The sequence below is a fragment of the Leuciscus leuciscus genome (assembly GCF_965113295.1).
Source record: "Leuciscus leuciscus genome assembly, chromosome: 13".
Lineage (NCBI taxonomy): Eukaryota > Metazoa > Chordata > Actinopteri > Cypriniformes > Leuciscidae > Leuciscus > Leuciscus leuciscus.
This window is the reverse complement of record NC_138737.1, coordinates 315,001-337,923: the sequence shown is the minus strand read 5'-3', so window position 1 is coordinate 337,923 and position 22,923 is coordinate 315,001. Positions and strand designations below refer to the sequence as shown.

The following is a 22,923-nucleotide window of genomic DNA, read 5'->3' as shown; positions in this document are numbered from 1 at the left end:
TTGGGCCCTATTTTAACGATCTGAAATGTAAGTATCAAACGCGAAACACAAGTAACTTTGTGGGCGGATCTCGGGCGCTGTTGCTATTATACCGGCGGGATAAATGACTCTTACGCCCGGCGCAAATCTAGAATGTGTTGGTCTGAAGTAGCTTCATTACTCATAGGTGTGGTTTGGGGCGTAACGTGAAATAAACCAATCAGAGCGACATCTCACATTCCCTTTAAGAGCAGGCACGCTTGTTCCATGGCGGATGCTATTATAACGGTGGATTTGCCAGGAGCGGTTCACAGCCGAGGAGACCGACGTTCTCGTCAGGGCCGTAAAACACAGAGAAGTGACATTGGGGACGGAGAAACACACCCAGATTAGCTTCGGTTAAACAGGCGTATGATAATTTGGGTAAATGTGTAAGCTAGATTTATGCCTATTTTTTCACATCTTCATGGACACAACAATGATTTCCCTCGTGTGGTAATATTTTTCTTGTAATTATGTATGGTTTGCAAAAATGAAAACTGCTGCGTCTGTGTGTAGATGAGAGAATGTGTGTGTGTGTTGTGCACACGCTACATTATGGCCAAGCATGCGCCCTTAAAATAGCATCTGAATAACATGCGCAACGCACCACTGACTTTAGACGAGGTTTCTCCTGGTCAGTGGTGGAATTGTTTTCTGAAACTGCAAAATAGCACCAGGGAACGTTTGTGCCGGAACACGCCTCCTCTTTTCGCTGAACCGCCCCCGGGAGCACAAGTTCATTCCCTAGTTTACTGACGTGCGTCTGTGGAGGGAAAGGTCTGCTGTGCGCGGGTGAGATATAGGAATGACACATGCGTCGCTGTACGAAGTCAATTGAGCTGGGTGTGAGATAGGGCCCGTTATTTATAAAGTTCAGTGTTATTTTACATCTGATTACAGTTTCTGAACCTGAACACCTGAAAATCTTAAAACACTGTTTATTTTAATCGTTTCTTTGTTTGGTTGTGTCTATTTGAGGACTGCTAATTTTTTATTTGTTCTTTTTTAATTACTGAGTGTTTACTTGTCTTTAATAATGCTTGAAGTTTATATTAGTTCGGCTAGTTGTTCTTCTATGGTGTTTTTAAACCACAGGTAAAAACGCTCCTCGTGTAACTGTTCTTTAGCCGTTTGATTTCTGTTCATGATATTCAGCCACAATTAAATGTTTTGCAATAAGACTAAATGTGAATGATATCTGGGTTTTTTGTAACCTTTTTTAAAAAAAAAAGATAAATCGATAGGAATCGGAATCGAAAACAGAATCTGTCACGCATCTCCTCCAGAATCAAGTCTTTTGCTGCCATTGTTCAAAAGCCGCTCATGTTCACTAATATTTGCTCTGGTACTGTATGTTCTGCTGTAAGTGTGATAAAGCTGCTTGTTTTAATAAACTGATAGTATTGAGGTTTCAAGAACAGCTTGATCTTTAATAAAACATCAGTATTTTCGTAGGTTTATCATCACTGGTTCCCTCCACAAAAACCCAACAGGATTTTCCCACTGGCTTTCTTTGGATTACTGCAGAAAATAAGCTCTGAGACCAACAAACATTTATGATTCTTACATAAATTATTCTTTATCATCTTTTTATGCATCATGATAATCTTGTATGAATTTTGGCGCCTGAAGCTGTAGATCTAAACGCTGGCTGTAAACAAACTACGGTTGCATGACTTCAGCGTCTTTAGTCTTTATTTAAAAACACTTAAGAGTTAGAATAGTTTGCGTGATTATAAGCGAGTAGATGAGTTTATCTGTTCGGCCTGATGACGTCTAATGTCCGACATGCTCGTTATATTCAAATCAATATAAAAGCTTTTTAAAGAATCACCAGAGGGAGTTACTGGTGTGTTTAATGCCGTCGAGTCAAACATGAGAATATCCTGAGCTCGTGTTCGACACAGAACTCATCGACTTCAGGACGATGGAACCGGAAGTTTTGGTCTATAACACGTCATATCTGCAGCTCTATAGTAATACAACATTGCTCCTTGATTTTGTATCTGTATAATTTTAATTAGGCTATAGATTAACTATAATTTAAATCATCGAAGTTTGCACTGGAAAGTCAATATGAACTCGATCACGTCTCATCATGAAAGAGGATCTCTGAGAGTAACTGAGATCTCATCCATGTCTCCCGAGCTCTTCCTCAGAGTTGTTTAATTCTTAAATGATTCATATTTTTATGATTAATATTTTTTATGATTTTTATTCATTTTTAATTAATGATTTAATTTTTGATTGAAATGCTGGAACATGTTCCTCCGTCCTGAATCATGATTCCTGCTATTGTTGTTGTTTTTCTCTCCGTCTCTATACGTCACTCTCTATATTCTCCTCATGAGCGCCTCAAATTAGCACCAATTATTCTAAGTGTACAATTAAATTACAGGCTTTAATGAAGGAGCGGATCTGCTCCGTAAACTCTGCATTCGGCTCACGTAGCACAACAATTGAGTTTAGATGCTTCTCTCCCTGTGTTCGCTCGGACTGAGACGACGACTCTGAGCGTAACCTTTGAGGGAAACGCAGACCTGTGATCTATGATCCAGACACTAAATTAATGAGAAACCTCCATTAGAAAAATGACATGACACAGCTGATATCAGGAGCGTCTCATCACAAACCTCTTCTGACGCAGGAAAGAAATGAGATATTGAACAGCCGTCGCTGTGGAAATCCCTCGGGAGAGAGAGAAGATGAGACGAAGCTCCTGTGTGAACGTGTGTTATTTTACTATTATAGTTATTTTAAAGGGATTAGGACATGGATCCTTTTTTATTATTTTAATATGTTTCTTGAGGTTCACTTACAATGCTAAAGTTTTTTGCACAAAAACAAATATATATGCAGAAAAACTATTATTTTCAACCCTCATTCTGAGCCTGTGTCTGAAATGATCAGTGTTTAATGCGCGGCTCCTTTAAGGCTGTCAGTAAACACACACACACTGTTGTGATTGGCTAACGTCACGGCATAGGAAACAGTATCAACACACACTCGCCATATCAAAATCGCTGGTGTTTCTGACGTCACAAACTACCTTGTAACCAATCAGATCAACGTGTGATCGTCAACCAGTGGATCTCTGAGCTGAGTGAGTGAGTGGAGGCGGGGCTCATTTGCATATTCATAGAACCACGCATACTAAATGAGGCAAGGGTGTCGAGTTACAGTCAAGATATCTTAAGGCATGAAGAAAGGCATGTGTTTTGGTGATCAAAGATGAGTTTTAAGGGATAAAGTGATCGACTACCGGGAGACTTTAATGGCTCAAAGACCTCGTTTATCTCAAAGATCAAGGCAATCTAATAATTGTGTCATGACCCCTTTAATAGTTTTGAGTTTTTATATATTTTGAGTTTTCATTTTAATTTCAGTTAGTTTTAGTGTTTTTGTTGTTGTTATGTTGTTTATTTTGAATGTCTTAAATAGTATTTATAAATTTTTGTTTCAGTTTGAGTTATTTTTGTACATAGAGTTAAACTAAAAGAAAATGAGAAATTTGCATGTTCGAACAGGGAACGTTCTGTTAAAGTTATGAACATAAACGTTCTTCCAGTGACGTTAATAGAATGTTCCTTCACTGTTATCTGGCCTTTAATAATGTTCTCAAGATGTAATGGAAACATTCATGGACACTTTTAGCTGGACGTTCGTTTAACGTTTTTTAAATGTTACTTGTTTCAGAGAACATTCATAAGTAACGTTCCTATAATGTTTGAAGAATGATACAATGTAATGTTTTCTCTAGCATTCACATAACCAAGAGAAAATGCTTTTAACACATTTAAAAAACATATTGAACATTCAGAAATAACATTTTCATAACTTTCTAGAGCATATTTTTGTTAGCTGGGTTAAGTTTTAAGTTTATATTTTATTTGATATAATTTGACATTAACATTTTATTTAAGTAATGAGTGTCTGATAGGGCTGTGCTTCCATCTGAAGATCATCATGTCTGTTTGACTGGTGATGTGTTTCAGGTTGTTGAGTGTGTGTGTGTGTGTGTGTGTGTGTGTGTGTGTGTGTGTGTGTGTGTGTGCTCGTGTTGTTCTCGGCCGCTGAGCCTCTGATTAGAGAAGATTACAGATGAAGGAGTGACTGAGAACGAGTCTTTAAAGCATCGGATCCAATTAAGAAGAGCTGGAACAGAGTCGAGGACAGCGACTGAGCTCGGCGTGTGTGTGTGTTCTTCATCTCAGTTCTTCACAGTGACTGACCTGGCGTCTGTGTGTGTGTGTGTGTGTGTGTGTGTGTGTGTGTGTGTCGTTCCTAACACACTTGAGTTTGAAGCATCAGAAGCTCCTGTGTAACAGATCTCAGTTCTTCACAGCGATAGCTTCTGCTGTTTATGAAGCAGATGATCATGATTCTGTCCTCTGATTGGTCGAATAACAGCTGCATCTACTAAATTCTGTGATTTCTGTTTTAATATTTCTGAAGTTCATATATATTCAAACGCTCATCATATCTATAGACTGAACACATGATACGCATGTGCGCCGTCAGTGTTTCACAGATTCACGGTTTTTGAAGTTTACACGGAGATGATCACGCTTTTCTACATTTTAAAACTTGTATCTTGGACCCTGTTTCAAAGTTTGTGTTCTCGAGCTCCAAAGTGTGTGTGAATATTCTCTGTTGGATCTAAAAACCCTTCAGACGCGTTTAAAGGCCAATTTATACTTCTGCGTCGAGTGTACGCTGTAGTGTACGTCGTAGGCTACGCACGTAGGCGACGCCGTCGTGAGCATTTATACTTCTGCGAATGTCTGTGTTGCTCTGCAGTTACACCGCCGAAACGCTAGTTGGCGCGGGTGGGTTTTAATGTTCCACTGTGTTTACATTCCTCGCGGCTGTTTTGAGTTTAGGTTTCTACGAGCAATGGCGACTGAAGGAGTCATACAGATGGCTGTATTTCCGCACTTCTTCAAGCAATCTCTCGGTCACTTGGTCTATTTCCATGGCTCTTCACTGATCTTCGGAATTTAAAAATGGCGGGCGGCCGGTGCAGAAGATCATTCCGGAAATGCGTAGGAGGAAACGCGATGCTATCCAGCCGACCAATCACAGATCTTGCGGTCCGCGTCGCCGCGACGCGTAGTTACATTTTTGAGGAGGTGCGCGTCAGGGTACGGCGAAGGGTACGACGTATGGTACACGTCAATGCGTATGCTACGCCGTACCTTCTACGCGCACCCGACGCAGAAGTATAAATTGGCCTTAACTCTCGTGATTCTCTCTGCTCTCTAAAAAATGCTGGGTTGTTTCATTTGGGTCTAATATGGACAAACTCAGCAGTTGGGTTAACCCTAACCCTAACCCTAACCCATTAACCCAGTTTTTTAACCCAACGTAAAAACATCCCTGCAGTTTTAGCGTGTGTGTTTGTGTGCAGATGATTCTGCTCGTCTTCGTCTTCTTCTTTTTCTTCTTCTTCTTCTTCTTCTTTTTCTTCTTCTTCTTCTTCTTCTTCTTCTTCTGATTGTCTGGAATGGAGAAGGTTGTGTTATTTAAACGCTGTCGTTGTTCTCCTTCACCAGTGTGTGTGTGTGTGTGTGTGTGTGTGTGTGTGTGTGTGTGTGTGTGTGTGTGTGACAGAAGAGCAGGAGTGTGATATTCAGCAGCTCGTGATGAAGAAAAGAGGGATTGTTTCTGCGTTCGGCCTTTTTCAAGTAAAATCTGTCTCACAGAAATGCCTGGTCTGGTTTAATTCCTCTGCGCTGGTCAGTGTCATGTTCACCGCCTCTGGTTTATTAACGTGAGTGTGTTTCTCTAACGAGACGGCTCAAACATCATTTACTGGCGTTTCAATTACAGCTTTAATTCATTACAGGCCTGACACTCCTCTGGAGGAAGAGCTGTCAATCATCCATCTGGACAGTGTGTGTGTGTGTGTGTGTGTGTGTGTGTGTGAGTGAGTGACGTGTTTATTGTGTCTAATCTGATGTTGTGGTGTTTCTGTCGATGGCTCATGGATTATGAAAACACATTAATCTGTGTCTTGCCATAAAAATGCTTGTGTTCGCTGACATGGCTTTTAACTACAAACAAACAAACAGTTTAAAGGCATGAGACTGAAGTTGCACTGGTCGTTTCTCCTCTATTGTGTCGTATATCGAGTGAAACGCTTCAGGAACAAGAACACATGTGGGCGGGGCTTTATTGTGTCTGTGGGGAATTGATTGGATGGTTGTGGTTTGCTATTGGCTGAGCTCCTGTGAGTGACAGGTTGCCCCGCCCACATCATCAGAGAAGAGAAGAGATGCTGCAAGAGGAACTTATTCTGAGTCAACATTATTAACACAATATTGATGTGCACCCATAAATCATTTATGATAAACACTGTAATATTCCATAAAAATAAGAATTCATGGTGACATTTGTGTTCAAAAGTCTGACCTTTTGTCAGTGTGATTAAATCATGAGTCGAGAGAGATGTGAAAATCACATATTCATTCTTCACACTGGAACTGGAGCAGGTTGCATTGTGGGATACACTGTGTCACGCAGGACTAATGCAGAAATATTAACACTTATAAAAAAATTAAAGCACTTTATTCTTTATAACACAGAGATCTTGTGTTCGCTTCCAGCGAATGAGTTCAACTTCAGTCGCTCTGGATAAAAGCGTCAATCAAACGCATGAATGTAACGTGTGTTTGTGTGTGTTTGTGTTTGTGTGTGTGTGTGTGGGTTTGTGTGTGTGTGTGTGTGTGTGTGTGTGTGTGTGTGAGCAGATGCGTTTCATCACTCACTTTTTCTCCATGTGAACAAAAGAGCTGCAGAATCTGTGATTTGTGGAGTAATTTGTTGCACAGGGAAACTCAGGCGCCCGTTAGAGGTCAGAGGTCAGCGTGTAAATCAGAGCTGCAGTAATGAAGATTGCTTCTTCCCTGATTCTCTGATTGGCTAAGGTCCGTGTCAGCAGTAACTTACCCATGATGCTCAGCGCTGCGATCGATCTGACCAAGCGTCAACCCTTCTGTCTCTCTCTCGAGTCCAACACTGAAGAGAGTTAACCTGCAGTTCATCCACTGGCCACTAGAGACCGGCTGCAGAAGAGACTCAATCCCATAAACCCCCATGTTAAAATGGCCAACTTTACAGCAGAGAAACACATGTTTACAGTCTGGTGCAAAAAGTGGTTTTGGTCTATAGCTAATGTTGCCCTTCATGACGACTGTGAGGCGGGTGAATGTTTTTATAACTTATCCGTTTAAATGATATTAAGCCTTAAAGTTCTGCATAATTAAGGGCGTGGCCACTTGAGGGACAGGTGGATTGCAGCTGATGTCACTACTAGCCGTTTGTCTGCTAGCGTTAGCGTCACGTCACCTCAGCTAATCCGCCTCGCTGCACATTGTCGTTTATCTGCGAGTGACGTGCTAACAAGATGGCGACGGCCGGCTCCGCCCACTTTGGGCTTCAGAAACACTACGGGTGTTTTATACAGTCTGTGGATCTGACGCATATTCCGCTCAGCCATTTAAAGTTTAAATTAAAGCTGTGTTTGATAAAATTGTGTGTGTGTGTGTCCTCCGCAGGCTGAAGTTCAGAGGTCAAACATGCGGTCTCAGGCCCTGTTGCTGTATTTCTCCGTTCTTCAGACGGCAAGAGCCGCTTTCCCAGAAGACACCGAGCCCATCAGTGTGTCACACGCCAACTGTGAGTAACTGCATCTCACCTCCTCTCCTCTCCTCTCTCCTCCTCTCACCTCCTCTCTCCTCTTTCCTCCTCTCCTCCTCTCCTCTCCTCTCTCCTCCTCTCACCTCCTCTCCTCTCTCCTCCTCTCACCTCCTCTCTCCTCCTCTCACCTCCTCTCTCCTCTCTCCTCTCCTCTCTCCTCTCCTCTCTCCTCCTCTCACCTCCTCTCTCCTCCTCTCACCTCCTCTCTCCTCCTCTCTCCCTCCTCTCCTCTCCTCTCTCCTCTCCTCTCTCCTCCTCTCACCTCCTCTCACCTCCTCTCTCCTCCTCTCCTCTCCTCTCTCCTCTCCTCTCTCCTCCTCTCACCTCCTCTCTCCTCCTCTCCTCTCTCCTCCTCTCACCTCCTCCTCTCCTCTCTCCTCCTCTCACCTCCTCTCTCCTCCTCTCACCTCCTCCTCCTCTCACCTCTCCTCCTCTCACCTCCTCCTCTCCTCTCTCCTCCTCTCACCTCCTCCTCTCCTCTCTCCTCCTCTCACCTCCTCTCTCCTCCTCTCACCTCCTCCTCTCCTCTCTCCTCCTCTCACCTCCTCTCCTCTCTCCTCCTCTCTCCTCTCTCCTCCTCACCTCCTCTCTCCTCCTCTCTCCTCTCCTCTCTCCTCCTCTCCTCTCTCCTCCTCTCACCTCCTCTCTCCTCTCCTCCTCTCCTCTCCTCTCTCCTCTTCTCCTCTCCTCTCTCCTCTTACCTCCTCTCCTCTTCTCACCTCCTCTCCTCTCTCCTCTCCTCTCTCCTCCTCTCACCTCCTTTCCTCTCCTCTTCTCGTTCTCATCCTTTTTTTCACACTCAACTCTGTCAAATGTGTTTCTGCTGCCCAGAGAAACTGTAAATGTGTTTGAACGGAGGCTGTGACTGTGAGATCTTTTGTTTTGCTTGTCAGGGTGATCACACACACTTGCACACGCTCACACATCAACACACACACACACTTGCACACGCTCACACATTCTCACACACACACACACACACACACACACACACACACACACACACACACACACACACACACACACGTTGATTTCATGTTTTATGGGTGTGTTTCATGTTTTATGGTGTAGAGTAGACATCATGTATTTTATACTGTACAAGCGTTGTCTTCTCTCCACTAACCATATAGACCACGTTCTGTGTTTGCACATCTCCAGCAAACATCATCTACTGTGATTTATAAACACATTTTGTCCCACAACAGAAAATATTTCAGCTTTGAACTTAAAAGCCCAATGAAATCGCACCGTTTTGTTTCCGGCTCTCTTAAAAATAAATCTTCTTTATCGGCGTCGATGGTTCCATGAAGAAGCTTTAACATCCATGGAATCTTTCAGCGCATGAAAGCTTCTTTATAGTGGAAAAAGATTATTTAGATTATATAAATGTTCTTTTAAGAACGGGATGATTCGTCTATGGCATCAGTGTAAAGACAAAACCCTTTAATAACCTTTATAGTTTGAGTGTGTGTGCGCGTGTTATATCCACGTGATTTACACCACTGTTACTAAAAGAGATGCAATGTTTGTTTAGATGCATGTCATGTGACCAGTAATCAACATCAGGGAACCGTGGACATGTGATGATGATAATGAATGTAATATTTGAGTCTGAGCGCTCGATGACGTGTGGATTTCATGGGCTCTTTAATGAACTGATTATTTGGCATCAAACGTCTCGCTGCGAAATGAAACACTGGCATTAATCTTTCTCTCTGTCAGATACCAAACAATATCCAGCGTTCGTGGGTCACAAGCCGGGCCGGAACAACACGCAGCGCCACCGACTGGACATCCAGCTGATCGTCATCATGAACCGAACGCTCTACGTCGCTGCAAGGTGAGCCGCTATTCCAGGATCTGGCCGGTTATTAGCGGACTCTGCTAGACTGGAGATTGACCAGATGGTTGGCATGGTAACCGGCAGCCCATTCCAGCGAGCAGCAGACGGACATAAACAAACACATGTTCAGACGCTACGACCTCTTCATGCTAATCAGCGTTTGTTTATAAAGTTTAACATTCGTGTTATCACAACAGGACCTTCTAGGTTACAGTTCTTACTGTTAATGGTGTTAGTTTGTGAACATGCAGTTCATGCGTCTACAGTCTGTTTCTGATCAGAATTACAACAAATAATCATAATATTTCTTTATTGATTTAATAATCCTTTAGCTGTTTTTTGTAAATGATCTCAAATCTGATTTCTCATGATGAACATGCTTGTTTGATTTGGCCAGAGATTAAAGACGTGTCTTGCAGTCAGACACCTGATCACTCTCTTATTGATTGGTTGCTGTAGGCTCCGCCCACTCGTCCTCCACCAATGAGAGCGCTGTGTCTCTCATTGATTGATTGTTGTAGACTCCGCCTACTCGTCCTCCACCAATGAGAACGCTGTCTCTCTCATTGATTGGATGCTGTAGACTCCGCCCACTCGTCCTCCACCACTGAGAACGCTGTGTCTCTCATTGATTGGTTGCTGTACACTCCGCCCACTCGCCCTCCACCAATGAGAACGCAGATTGCTGAAGCTGTGCTGGGGCATGTTCAAGTTCAAAACGGTGCGCAACGTTTTGCTACGGTTTCCGGGTTGAACGTCATGTTTCCTGGAAACGGCGTGCACTGGTGTGCAACGGGGTTTGAGATACGTTTTCTCTTGTTTGGTGGGTGTGTCAGAACTGCAGTCCAATCAGCAGCAACATGTATATAAAACACGGGGTATTAAAGTGAACTCGCACAATGGGTTCAAGGAAAGTCATTTACAAATGTGTTCGATGCAGCTCGGTATACGCAACAACTGAGGATATTAGAAGACATGTTTGTCGTAAGTTTTATTGTAAAAATATAGGATATCAACATAATGATGTAGTTGTTTATATTTTTAGCTTCATTGCAAGTGTATGACATTTGGTATAGAAATAAACAATGGTAATTAAGTGCTTTTCCTAAAAATGAGAAAGAAAATACAGGGTATTAAAACAGTATGACCTACAAATAAAGTCAGTATGTGAGGCTAAATAGATGTATTTTAGTCTGAATTAGGTAAGATGTGTGCTTCAGTTTCAGCAATCCCTTCACTCGATTGGGATGTTCTCTTTTGTTCTGGGCGGCAAGTGCAGTAACTGTAACATCGAGCATATTTTGTAGTATTAAACACATATTTATACCAACTTCATCAGGCTCAGAAAATTCTTCACAAAGAACACAAAGAATGAGCCTTCTCAGCTGCCATAGTTGCAACTCTTGCGTCATCAGAACAGTGTGTTCAACGCATCACCGTTTCTGTTTAAAAAACGTTGTGCAACGTTTTGCCGGGGCTGAACGCAGCCCTGGTGTTCAGGAGGTTTGAAAGCCGTCAGATGGTCGTATCGCACCTCTTCTCTCTATAATCTCTCGTTTTCCGTTGGTTTGGTAATATAATGTAATATTATGTAAGATAATGTTAGATTGTGTTTATAATGATAATATAATGTTTCCTTTTTAATCTCTTCTTGTTGTTTTGGGCTTTTATTAGTTTGGGCCTATAGTGCTTCTGAGAAACCTCAGTTCAGGTCACGACAAAATACAATCACTGAAATAAAGTTTAAAGACATAAAGCTGCAGAAATAAAGTTGTGATGGTGCTGTGAATATAAAAACAGAAAACGCTGATCTCATTGTTATCTTGTGTAAAGCTGCGTAATCCACATTGATCTGCTGTATATTATGTATTTAGTTCATGATTTCAATCTTAGATACTGTGTTCAGCTCAAGCAGATTCAGACCCGAGTGTCTCACACACACACACACACACACACACACACACACACACACACACACACACACACAGTCACACACACACACACACACACACACACACACACACACTGACACACACACACACACACACACACACACACACACACACACTGACACACACACACACACACACACACACACACACACAGTCACACACACACAGTCACACACACACAGTCACACACACACAGTCACACACACACACACACACACACACACACACACACACACACACACACACACAATGTCACACACACACACACACACACACACACACACACACACACACACACACACACTGTCACACACACTGTCACACACACACACACACACACACACACACACACACACACACACACACACACACACACACACACACACACACACAATGACACACACACACACACACACACACACACACACACACACACACACACACACACACACACACACACACACTGTCACACACACACTGTCACACACACACAGTCACACACACACACACACACACACAGTCACACACACACACACACACACACACACACACACACACACACAATGTCACACACACACACACACACACACACACACACACACACACAATGTCACACACACACACACACACACACACACACAATGACACACACACACACACACACACACACACACTGTCACACACACACACACACACACACACACACACACTGTCACACACACACACACACACACACACACACACACACACACACACACACACTGTCACACACACACACACTGTCACACACACACACACACACACACACACACACACACACACACACACACACACACACACACACACACACACACACACACACACACTGTGTTCAGCTTGAGCAGATTCAGACCCCAGTGCTCTGTGTGTGTGTGTGTTTTGCTCTGGGCGTGATGTGACGATCACACACTCACTCACACACACACACACACACACACACACACACACACACACACAATGTCACACACACACACACACACACACACACACACACACACACACACACACACACTGTCACACACACACACACACACACACACACACACACACACACACACACACACACACTGTGTTCAGCTTGAGCAGATTCAGACCCCAGTGCTCTGTGTGTGTGTGTTTTGCTCTGGGCGTGATGTGACGATCACACACTCACACACACACACACACACACACACACACACACACACACAGCTGAGCATTAAGCTGGTGTTAGTGTCTCAGTATGTGCATGCGGGACATTGTCCACATTCCTCAGTCGTCGGCCCCGGCACCACAGAAACCCAAACCCCCACATGAGCCCCTGAGGGTCCCGTCATGGGAACCGAGACCCTGGAGCCGCAACTGACCCCAGAACAGCTGAGAAACAGCAGAAAGTTCTGGAGAAGCCGCGTGCGTGTCGGCTCGGGACTCGCGTGATGAAGGGGGCGGAGCTACAGCACAGGGGGAGGCGTGCTTGTGTGGATTGACAGGTGTGAGACGCATACTAATGAGCTCCTTTCTCTGCGAACAGAGCGAGAGAGAGTTTGACAAAAGGCCACCAGATGGACGTTCACCCGCATTCCTGCACACAAAGAGCCTCTGTTGAGACACAAACACCCATCAGACCTGCTCTGAGAACAGGCCTGACGCGCAGTTTCTGCACATATGCTCATTTATATCTGAGAGATCACTTATTTGCTTTGCTTTGGGTAAACAGACCAGAACTCGAGATGAGAATGTGCTGCTATAAGATGATGTTTGACAGTAATGTGAGGATGATCCACGTCTGCATGTTTGCGTTTCAAACGTTCTCCACTAGTGTTTTCATGTCCACACTGAAACATTAGAACACGATTAAATCACCTTATCATTCTCCTGATGCAGAACCAGCCCGAGTTCCTCATCCGTCTCACCCTCTGCTGCGCTTCAGAGACCACACGAGACAGGTTATTGCTGAAGTTTCTTCGCGTGTCGGTCAAAAATGACTGAACATTTTTTTTTTCATTTCAATGGAATTGATGTACTATATTTTAGTTCGATAATGTTTTTTATTTTGTATTTTTAGGGGATTTTATGGTACTAAATTATATTTCCGCTGTATTTATAATCCATTTACTCACTTTTAGAGCACAGACCTGAAAAATTAATTTTCCAACTTAAACTGTGGTAAATCTTGAACGCTTTAGAGCGACAGACTCTGTTTGATCTCTTCTCAAAGACGACACTTGAAGTGAAAAAAGTTTTAAAAAGTGAAGTAACAGAATTTGACGTGTATTGTTATGAAAAATGTGCAAAAATACTATTTCCAATTTTTATATGAAATATATATTTTCAAAAACATGTTTTACTCTAAAACTGCAAGAAAATCAAAGCCATAAATCTAAACAAGTTGTGTTCCAAATGTGAGCTTGATATCTCAGTAAATGAGCATTCAGTGAGATGTAGTTCAGCTGCAGTTCCAAACGCTTCCACTAGAGGAACTCGTCTCATTCATTTCTTATGCGCTCATTTCTGACCGCGAGGAGCTCAATTTGACTATTTTTTTTCAGGACAATTGAACCGGTTCGAATCATGTCCATGATTTTTTTTTTGTGTGTTCACACAGCATCTTCTGGTAAAAAAAAAATTTTAAAACCAATTTAAAATGTTTCGGTCAAGAATGTCAGAAGAGCACCAGAGGGGCTTGTGCTTCCGACTCGTATAGAGATGTTGACAAGCTGCAGTTTGACTGAGTCTGAACTCGTGTGTGTATATGTGAACACACACGTGTCCGTCACGGTCCACGTGATCATGTGTGTGTGAGGAGCTCATACATGCTCTCAGATCTGACCGTCTCTCGTCTCGCTGTCACTGTGTGAACGGAGGCCGTAAATCTGTGTGAATGAGACACTCAAGTCCTTAAAGTTAATGATGCAGGATACACATCTATTAGTGCTGTTTAACTCGCTGAGAGTCACGTGATCAAAGCTCTCACACGCGTGTTGAATCTTACAGTATGCATGCGGTCCAGGTTCAGATCTATTATATCTGCTATTATATCATTTTTTTTATGATGAACCAAGCAAAATTACAGCTGAACTCATACATTTTCAATTTAAATTACTGCATTTTCATGTATTTAAAGTCTCCCTGTGGTGTAAATCCAGCTTTTAATATTGTTTAATATTGTGGTGTTTTTAATCTGCTTTAAGACAAATCATGTGTAGTAGATTCATAAGTCGACACCATTGCTGAGTATTTCCTCCTTAAAACTGCAGTGAACCAAAGACAGTCTCAAACACACGCTTTGAAATCGCTGGTGTTTCTGACGTCACAAACTACCTTGTAACCAATCAGATCAACGTGTGATCGTCAACCAGTGGATCTCTGAGCTGAGTGAGTGAGTGGAGGCGGGGCTCATTCGCATATTCATAGAACCGCGCATACTAAATGAGGCAAGGGTGTCGAGTTTCATTCAAGATATTTTAAGGCATAAAGAATTTTTTCAAAGATGAGTTTTAAGGGATTTGACTACAAGGTATAAATAACACACATAATAATAACCATTATTATTTATAATAAAACTTCACTGTAATAATTACTTCACTGTGTTTAGACCCAATTATATGATTTTGAATTTTGAACCAGAGCGAGAACATTCATTACAAACGTCTTTCAGATATTCTGTAGCTTATAGAATCAGATGTTTAAACCCTTAGCACTGCTCTTCATCTCTGCGTTTGTGAAGTGTGTGTGTGTGTGTGTGTGTGTGTGTGTGTGTGTGTGTCGTCCTTCAGAGAAACACCTGCGATCCGCAACTCACTGTCACTAAAGGCTGACGTTTAAATCAATGTGTGACGCGAATCTCATTAAATGCTAAAAACTCTTGTTGTGTTGACAAATACTTTTTTTTTTTTTACATTTGGACGTTTTTATTTTTCAACCACCAACACACAAATACTCTTCGGTTTGGTTTTGTACCCACAATAATGAGCTCTTTTCTATTTTTTGACTGTGAATATTGCATTCAAAATCCATTTGACTCAGAAATCTCTTTAGTTTGAATGGCGTAAACATGAAGTTGAGTTTGAACATGATTTGCTGAGTCCGACGCCGGTCACGCTCTGACTTCATCACTTCTCTCGGTCTCACATCTGCAGTAATTACTCGCTAGAATGGAATTTCACTAACGAGCGCGAGCGACACCGTACCTGTGTGATTAAAATTCATCAGCCGGCGTCAGAAACACAATCGCTGCGGTTGAGCTGTGTGTAATTCAGGAGGAGTGTGTGAGATCTGGAGCTTCATTAATCCAGACTCGTGTCCGTCAAACGCTGCAGATCTGGCGCTGTGTGCACATTAATCTCTGGGCTTTTCATAACATTGGAAGAATTTCATTCATCTGGCATTCAGCCTCTGCTGACCCGCGTAACTGGATTCATTTCACAAATGGCTTTTCTATTAGATTGAGCGACTGGAAGCCAGCGGCTGCTGAGTCTCATTCAGTTCAACTCAAGTCTGAACATAAAATCAGATTCTGAACATGAACGTGTGAGATGATCTGACAGATATGAGCTTCAGCGTATCAGAATCAAAGAAACTGGAATTACCGGACGTTGCATTTATTTAATTACAATTCGGGGGGAGAAAATAATCAGCTAATGAAGTGTTCTTCCACCCTCATCCATAAATCAAGACCGTCTAATAAAATGTTTCCTACCGTCGCAAACACGTAACCAATCCCGTCAGTGTGGGCGGGGCTTCTCCTTTAAGAAGGGACGGGAAATATCTGGAACATTTAGCAATATAGCGGGTGAATTAATGATGATGTATATTACAATGCTATGATGAACTATATGCCTTTCTCCAGTGGTGTTCTGAGTTGTTCGAAGCGTTTGTATGGATGCTGATTAGCAACACATCATTAGCTGATTGATAACGTAGTCAAGCCAAAGGCTAATCATATTAATTACTGTTACGGATTACCGTTCGGATACATCGACTGGTAGACGAGCCTGTATGATTCACTCTTACGCTTCTTCTGAATTAGTTTCTGGCGGAATTAAACCAATATTTCCACTTGTGTAGCGTTCAGTTCCGCGGACCAAGTGAATCAGATAATCCGAGCTGGTGGGAGTGAGTGGAGGCGGAGACTAATTAGCATATTCATGGGTCTACGTATACTAAATGAAGCAAGGGTGTCGAGTTACACTCAAGTTATTTTAAAGCATGAAAAAACATTTAAATATGTAATTTTGATGATTACGATTATTGACTGCAGGGGGACTTTAACTTTTGCACACTTGTGTCTTCGTCAAGCCATAATTCAGAGTTTATAACTAATTTGATTTCTACTGCCTTAAGTTCAAAATGCAATTCTTTATCCTGTTTGTTGCCACCATTCAAACTCAAGAATTGAATTGTAATTCTAAAAATATTCCAAGTGTGAGAGATGTTTGTGTGGACGGTCGGAAATTACATAAAGGCTCAATATTTGCCCCTGGAATTGATTTCCTGAAGCATTTTTTTAAACCTTTTTGAGGGCAATTTTTATTTATATGTCTGTTGCCAATAACATCTGATCAGTAACAACCATCTTTACACTGCAAAAGAGGAAGAGAATCTGCATTTATTTTCACACTGTTTAATGCTAATCACGATAACTGCATAATACAGATAGCCTACATAAAGTATATCAATTAAAAAACAGAAACTCATCTCAATGTAGGGCTGCAATATTATGCCAAAAACATCATTGTCGTTTACTGCTCTTGATATTGTAATGATTATACAAGGAATGCATGAAAAGCTCTGAGGTGTGTGTGTCTGATATTGTAGCTGAAATGAATGACGCTGTTGATGTGTCTTCACAGAGATCACATTTACACCGTGGACATCGAGACGGCCAACACTGAGGAGATCTTCTTCAGCAAGGTGAGTCCTGCTCGAGTTTCTCAGGATTGAGTTCTGCGTTCCTCTTAATTACCTGGCAGCAAACGAGCCCGAGCCGACGGCACTAAGAGCTTTATCCAATCAGGAGCCGCCGTCATGTGACCGAGAGACACGAGGGACGAGGAGTGTGTGACGGCGGATCGATGAGAGTTTAATCAGGCGCTGGTGTGTTACGGCTGTGTCGGGCCCGTTTGACTCTTGACCCTTGACCCTGTAATCTAGTGAAATGTGTGAGCGCATCTATTGATCTGATATTGATCTCCTGTCGACAGAAACTGACGTGGAAGTCCAGACAGGCCGACGTGGACACTTGCAGAATGAAGGGAAAACACAAGGTACAGCCACACCAGAATATAATTTATAAACAATTTCCCAGACAGCAACATAGTGTCGGCCTAGATCCGGGCCACATCCGGCACATGTGGATCCAACGCGCACCAGATCCGGGCCACATCCGGCACATGTGGATCCAACGCGCACCAGATCCGGGCCACATCCGGCACATGTGGATCCAACGCGCACCAGATCCGGCCCACATCCGGCACATGTGGATCCAACGAGCACCAGATTCGACACATGTGGATCCAACGAGCACCAGATTCGGCACATGTGGATCCAACGAGCACCAGATTCGGCACATGTGGATCCAACGCGCACCAGATCCGGCCCACATCCGGCACATGTGGATCCAACGCGCACCAGATCCGGCCCACATCCGGCACATGTGGATCCAACGCGCACCAGATCCGGCCCACATCCGGCACATGTGGATCCAACCCGCACCAGATCCGGCCCACATCCGGCACATGTGGATCCAACGCGCACCAGATCCGGCTCACATCCGGCACATGTGGATCCAACGAGCACCAGATTCGGCACATGTGGATCCAACGAGCACCAGATTCGGCACATGTGGATCCAACGAGCACCAGATCCGGCCCACATCCGGCACATGTGGATCCAACACGCACCAGATCCGGCCCACATCCGGCACATGTGGATCCAACGCGCACCAGATCCGGCCCACATCAGGCACATGTGGATCCAACGCGAACCAGATCCGGGCAGGATCTGGGCCGACACTATGTTGCTGCCTGGGAAATTGTTTATAGATTATGTAACGAGTCAATCCCAGAGAACAGGAAAGTTCTCTCAACGTTATGATCAAACGTTCTTCCAGGAACATTAATAGAACATTTGTTCAGAGTTATCTGGTCTTTAATAATGTTCTCAAAACTTCAGCACAAAAACATTATTTATACATTGTTCTTGAAACATGTAATGTTTTTTAAACGTTACTACTACTTTTTTCCGAGAAAATTAAAAAGTAACATTCTCATAATACTTGCAAAATGATAAAAAAAGAGAAAACATTGTTTCATTAACATTTGCATAACCAAGAAAAACGTTTATAAAGCATTTTAAACTTTAGCATTAAAATTTAGAAATAGCGTTTTCATAACTTAATGGAAACATCAGCAAAAGGTTTTTTTTAACATATGTTTGTTTGCGATGTGAGGTGAAGTCATTGATGATGATGATGATGATGATGCAGATGAAGATGATGTCAGATGGATGTACTGTACGTGTTTCTCCTCTCGTTTCAGGACGAATGCCACAATTTCATCAAGGTTCTCCTGCAGCAGAACGACGACTCTCTGTTCGTGTGCGGGACGAACGCCTTCAACCCGTCCTGTCGGACCTTCAAGGTGAGACTCGGGTGTTTCCGTGACCTCTGACCTCGGCCCGCGTTCACATGCTGCACGGTTGATGTGCGATATTTAACACGAACCGCTCCGAATGCTGGAGGGTTTCTGTAGAATCCAGATTAATATTTAGAATCAAACAAGAAAACCATTCCTCGGTTCATTTTCTCAGAGAGTGAAACACTGACTCGGGCCAGAAGAAGTTTTCAATAACAGAGAAAAGTCTTCAAAATCATCCATCTTAATTGTTTTTGCTGTAAAGATCATGTCATCAAGGTCATGTTAAAGAGGCTCTGAGCGGATCAGAACCATCAAATGTTTAAATTTCATTTTGTTTATATTCTCGTTGATCTGATTGGTTACAAGGTAGTTTGTGACGTCAGAAACCAGCGATTTCAAAGCGTGTTTTTGAGACTGTCTTTGGTTCACTGCAGTTTTAAGGAGGAAATACTCAGCAATGGTGACGACTTATGAATTTACACATGCTTTGTCTTAAAGCAGATTAAAAACACCACATAGACACATAAACAACATTAAAAGCTGGATTTACACCACAGGGCGACTTTAACTTTTGCACAGTCATAGTCAACACACGTTTCAAAGTTTGTAACCGTTTAGAAAGTCTCGACCTGTCAGGATGTTTGACTCTCATGGTTTCTCCTGTATATCGTCTGATGAACGTGTTCACGTCGAGCTGCTGATTTTGCCTCCGTGTTTTGAGCTCTTTCAGTGTTTTTCCCCGTGATCGCATCATGTCGTCTGCAGATTTAGTCAGAGAGAAGCATGTCGTGTGCCTGTGATCATCATCCAGCAGTCGCTGTAATATCTGGCACACACGAGATCCTGGAGCATATTCCCCCCCGCAGACCCTCGGCCCCTGGAGGCCCTCGAGCTTCTCTTCGTCTCGGTCGTGTCCACCTCGAGCGCTTCTGCTGTCCAACTGAGGAGAGCGTCTGTTCCAGGGCCAGAGTCGTCCCACATTAATCATCGGCGGACAAATGTTCTCCTGAACGGATGCTTGGATCCGCGGCCTCCTCCCGAGAGCCCATCTGTGGCCCGCGCTCATCCCGAGCCGGTGTCCGTTACATCAGCTGTTACCGGGCGGATCCGCAGGCCTGACGACACACACACACGCGTCCCGTGACCCTCAGTGAATGAGGCCTGCAGCACATCCTGATCCGTGTGTGTTTGCGTGTATTTCTGGAGGAATGTTGATTGTGTTCCTAATGCGGGAGAATGTGAGCCTCCGATGACGGCTCGTTTCGACAAGATAGAAATAGCATTCGTTTTAACTGCTATTGCCTTACTGAAGGAAATGTTGTATTCCCAAAAATACTATTTAAAGTCAGTATGAATATTTTGGTGAATCCGGCGCTGGTCTTGGCTGGCCTCGTTCTTTTGTTGAAACCGAGAGAGGAAGAGCTTTTAAAAATAACCCAGCCGTGCGTGTGAAAGTCTCAGACTCGTCTGTAATTCCTGCAGGTGTCGACACTCCTGCTGTTTGACCTCTGACCTCTGACCTTTTGACTTTTCCCTTCATTCCTGCAGATGGACAGCCTGGACGCTCTGGGCGATGAGATCAGTGGAATGGCCCGATGCCCGTACGACGCCAAACACGCCAACGTCGCCCTGTTCGCCGGTAAGACCTTCATCATCAAGACCAGTGATCGGCTCACACTCAGCTCACACTCAGCTCACACTCGGGCTCACACTCGGGCTCACACTAGGGCTCACACTAGGGCTCACACTGGGCTCACACTCGGGCTCACACTCGGGCTCACACTCGGGCTCACACTCGGGCTCACACTCGGGCTCACACTCGGGCTCACACTGGGCTCACACTCGGGGCCACACTCAGCTCACACTCAGCTCACACTGGGCTCACACTCGAGCTCACACTGGGCTCACACTCGGGCTCACACTCGGGCTCACACTCGGGCTCACACTGGGCTCACACTCGGGCTCACACTCGGGTCACACTCGGGCTCACACTCGGGCTCACACTCGGGCTCACACTCAGCTCACACTCGAGCTCACACTCGAGCTCACACTGGGCTCACACTCGGGCTCACACTCGGGCTCACACTCGGGCTCACACTCGGGCTCACACTCGGGCTCACACTCGGGCTCACACTCGAGCTCACACTGGGCTCACACTCGGGCTCACACTCGGGCTCACACTCGGGCTCACACTCGGGCTCACACTCGGGCTCACACTCGGGCTCACACTCGGGCTCACACTCGAGCTCACACTGGGCTCACACTCGGGCTCACACTCGGGCTCACACTCGGGCTCACACTGGGCTCACACTCGGGCTCACACTGGGCTCACACTCGGGCTCACACTGGGCTCACACTCGGGCTCACACTCGGGCTCACACTCGGGCTCACACTCAGCTCACACTCGGGCTCACACTCGGGCTCACACTCATCTCACACTCAGCTCACACATGGGCTCCCACTCGGGCTCCCACTCGGGCTCCCACTGAGGTCACACTCGGGGGCTCACACTCGGGCTCACACTCGGGCTCACACTCGGGTCACACACCTTGGAACCTGTTTCAAAGTTTGCGTTCTCGAGCACCAAACACTGTTGTCGTGTGGATGAACAGGCCGGAGCGCATTAAGGGTTTTCTGTGAGAGTGTGTGTTAACGGTGTGTGTTAGCGGCCCCTAAGTTAATAACTAATGATCTTTACAACGGAAGTGAATCAATCAAAACTAACTTTATCTGGACAATAACTTTATTCTAGATCTGCTGTAAAGCCGAAACAATCTCTGTTACTGTAATCTCCTATTATCACTGTAAAGCTGCTTTGAAACAATCTATATTGTTAAAAGCGCTATATAAATGAAGGCGACTTGACTTGACCCTCGGGTCACACTCGGGTCACACAGGCGCTTCCATAATGAATGTGTGATCTAATGGGCGCTTTCTGAAGTATGCCAGGAATACGAGGAACTCCCTGATGCGCCGGAGCAACAGTTGCTCCCTGTTTCTGGGAAGATCGTTTGCTTGGCAGGCGCTCGTCTGGAAACACATGAAACTATTGTGGTGAGGGCAGAAGACGTCTCTGCGAGTCCTGCTCAAAATACGGGATCGAAAATAACCCTGGAGATGGAAAACCCACATGACTCATTCCTCCATTAGCGGCTCCGTAAACCCTTCCAGACGAGGCCAGAGAAACTTCTGCGTTTCCAGCGCTAGAGCCACAGTTATACTCTGGGAAATACGTCTTTAAAGAAGTCATGAATTATTGGAGTCTGTTTTACAAGAAAATACTGTTTCAGTCTTTCTACTTCAAAATTGCACATTTAGTTTCTGTGTAATTATTTATGAAATTTACTAGCAATTTCTTTGCAATCTTTGTAAACACCTTATTTTCTTCAGTTATTTGTTCTTTAAGAGACCGAATTCAGGAAAAATAGCCTACAAAAAAACAGCACAAAATACAAGAGGGAATGTAGTGAAATTTTGTAAATTAAATATTACAGAATTAAATAATGAATAATGATAAAAACAATAAAATTAAAATAAAAATTTGTTTTTATCAAGCCCCTATGTTGTGATTAATATCAGTGTGCCGTTATTTCCTCAAAAGCCCGCCTGTCATTTTTGTGTAAATCTACCTTAAAGAAATACATAAATAAATATTGTTTATCTGCCTATCTATTTGTCATGTGTATGGCAAGGAAAGAAATGAATTATGCATAAATAAATTCAAAATTAGATATTTTTATTGTAATGAATT

At 43.8% G+C, this 22,923-nt stretch overlaps 1 protein-coding gene across 3 annotated transcripts in view; it reads left to right on the top strand.

Annotated features, from left to right (window-relative positions):
* Positions 1-22,923, top strand: part of sema6a (sema domain, transmembrane domain (TM), and cytoplasmic domain, (semaphorin) 6A) — an 82,583-nt gene that overhangs the window by 22,751 nt on the left and 36,909 nt on the right. For all 3 annotated transcript variants that reach the window (XM_082187451.1, XM_082187449.1, XM_082187450.1), the window contains exons 2-7: positions 7,581-7,701; positions 9,445-9,562; positions 17,388-17,448; positions 17,739-17,801; positions 19,074-19,175; positions 20,721-20,811. In XM_082187451.1, coding sequence (XP_082043577.1) covers positions 7,602-7,701; positions 9,445-9,562; positions 17,388-17,448; positions 17,739-17,801; positions 19,074-19,175; positions 20,721-20,811 — 535 coding nt within the window. In that variant the 5' untranslated portion in view covers positions 7,581-7,601. The remainder of the gene's footprint in view (positions 1-7,580; positions 7,702-9,444; positions 9,563-17,387; positions 17,449-17,738; positions 17,802-19,073; positions 19,176-20,720; positions 20,812-22,923) is intronic.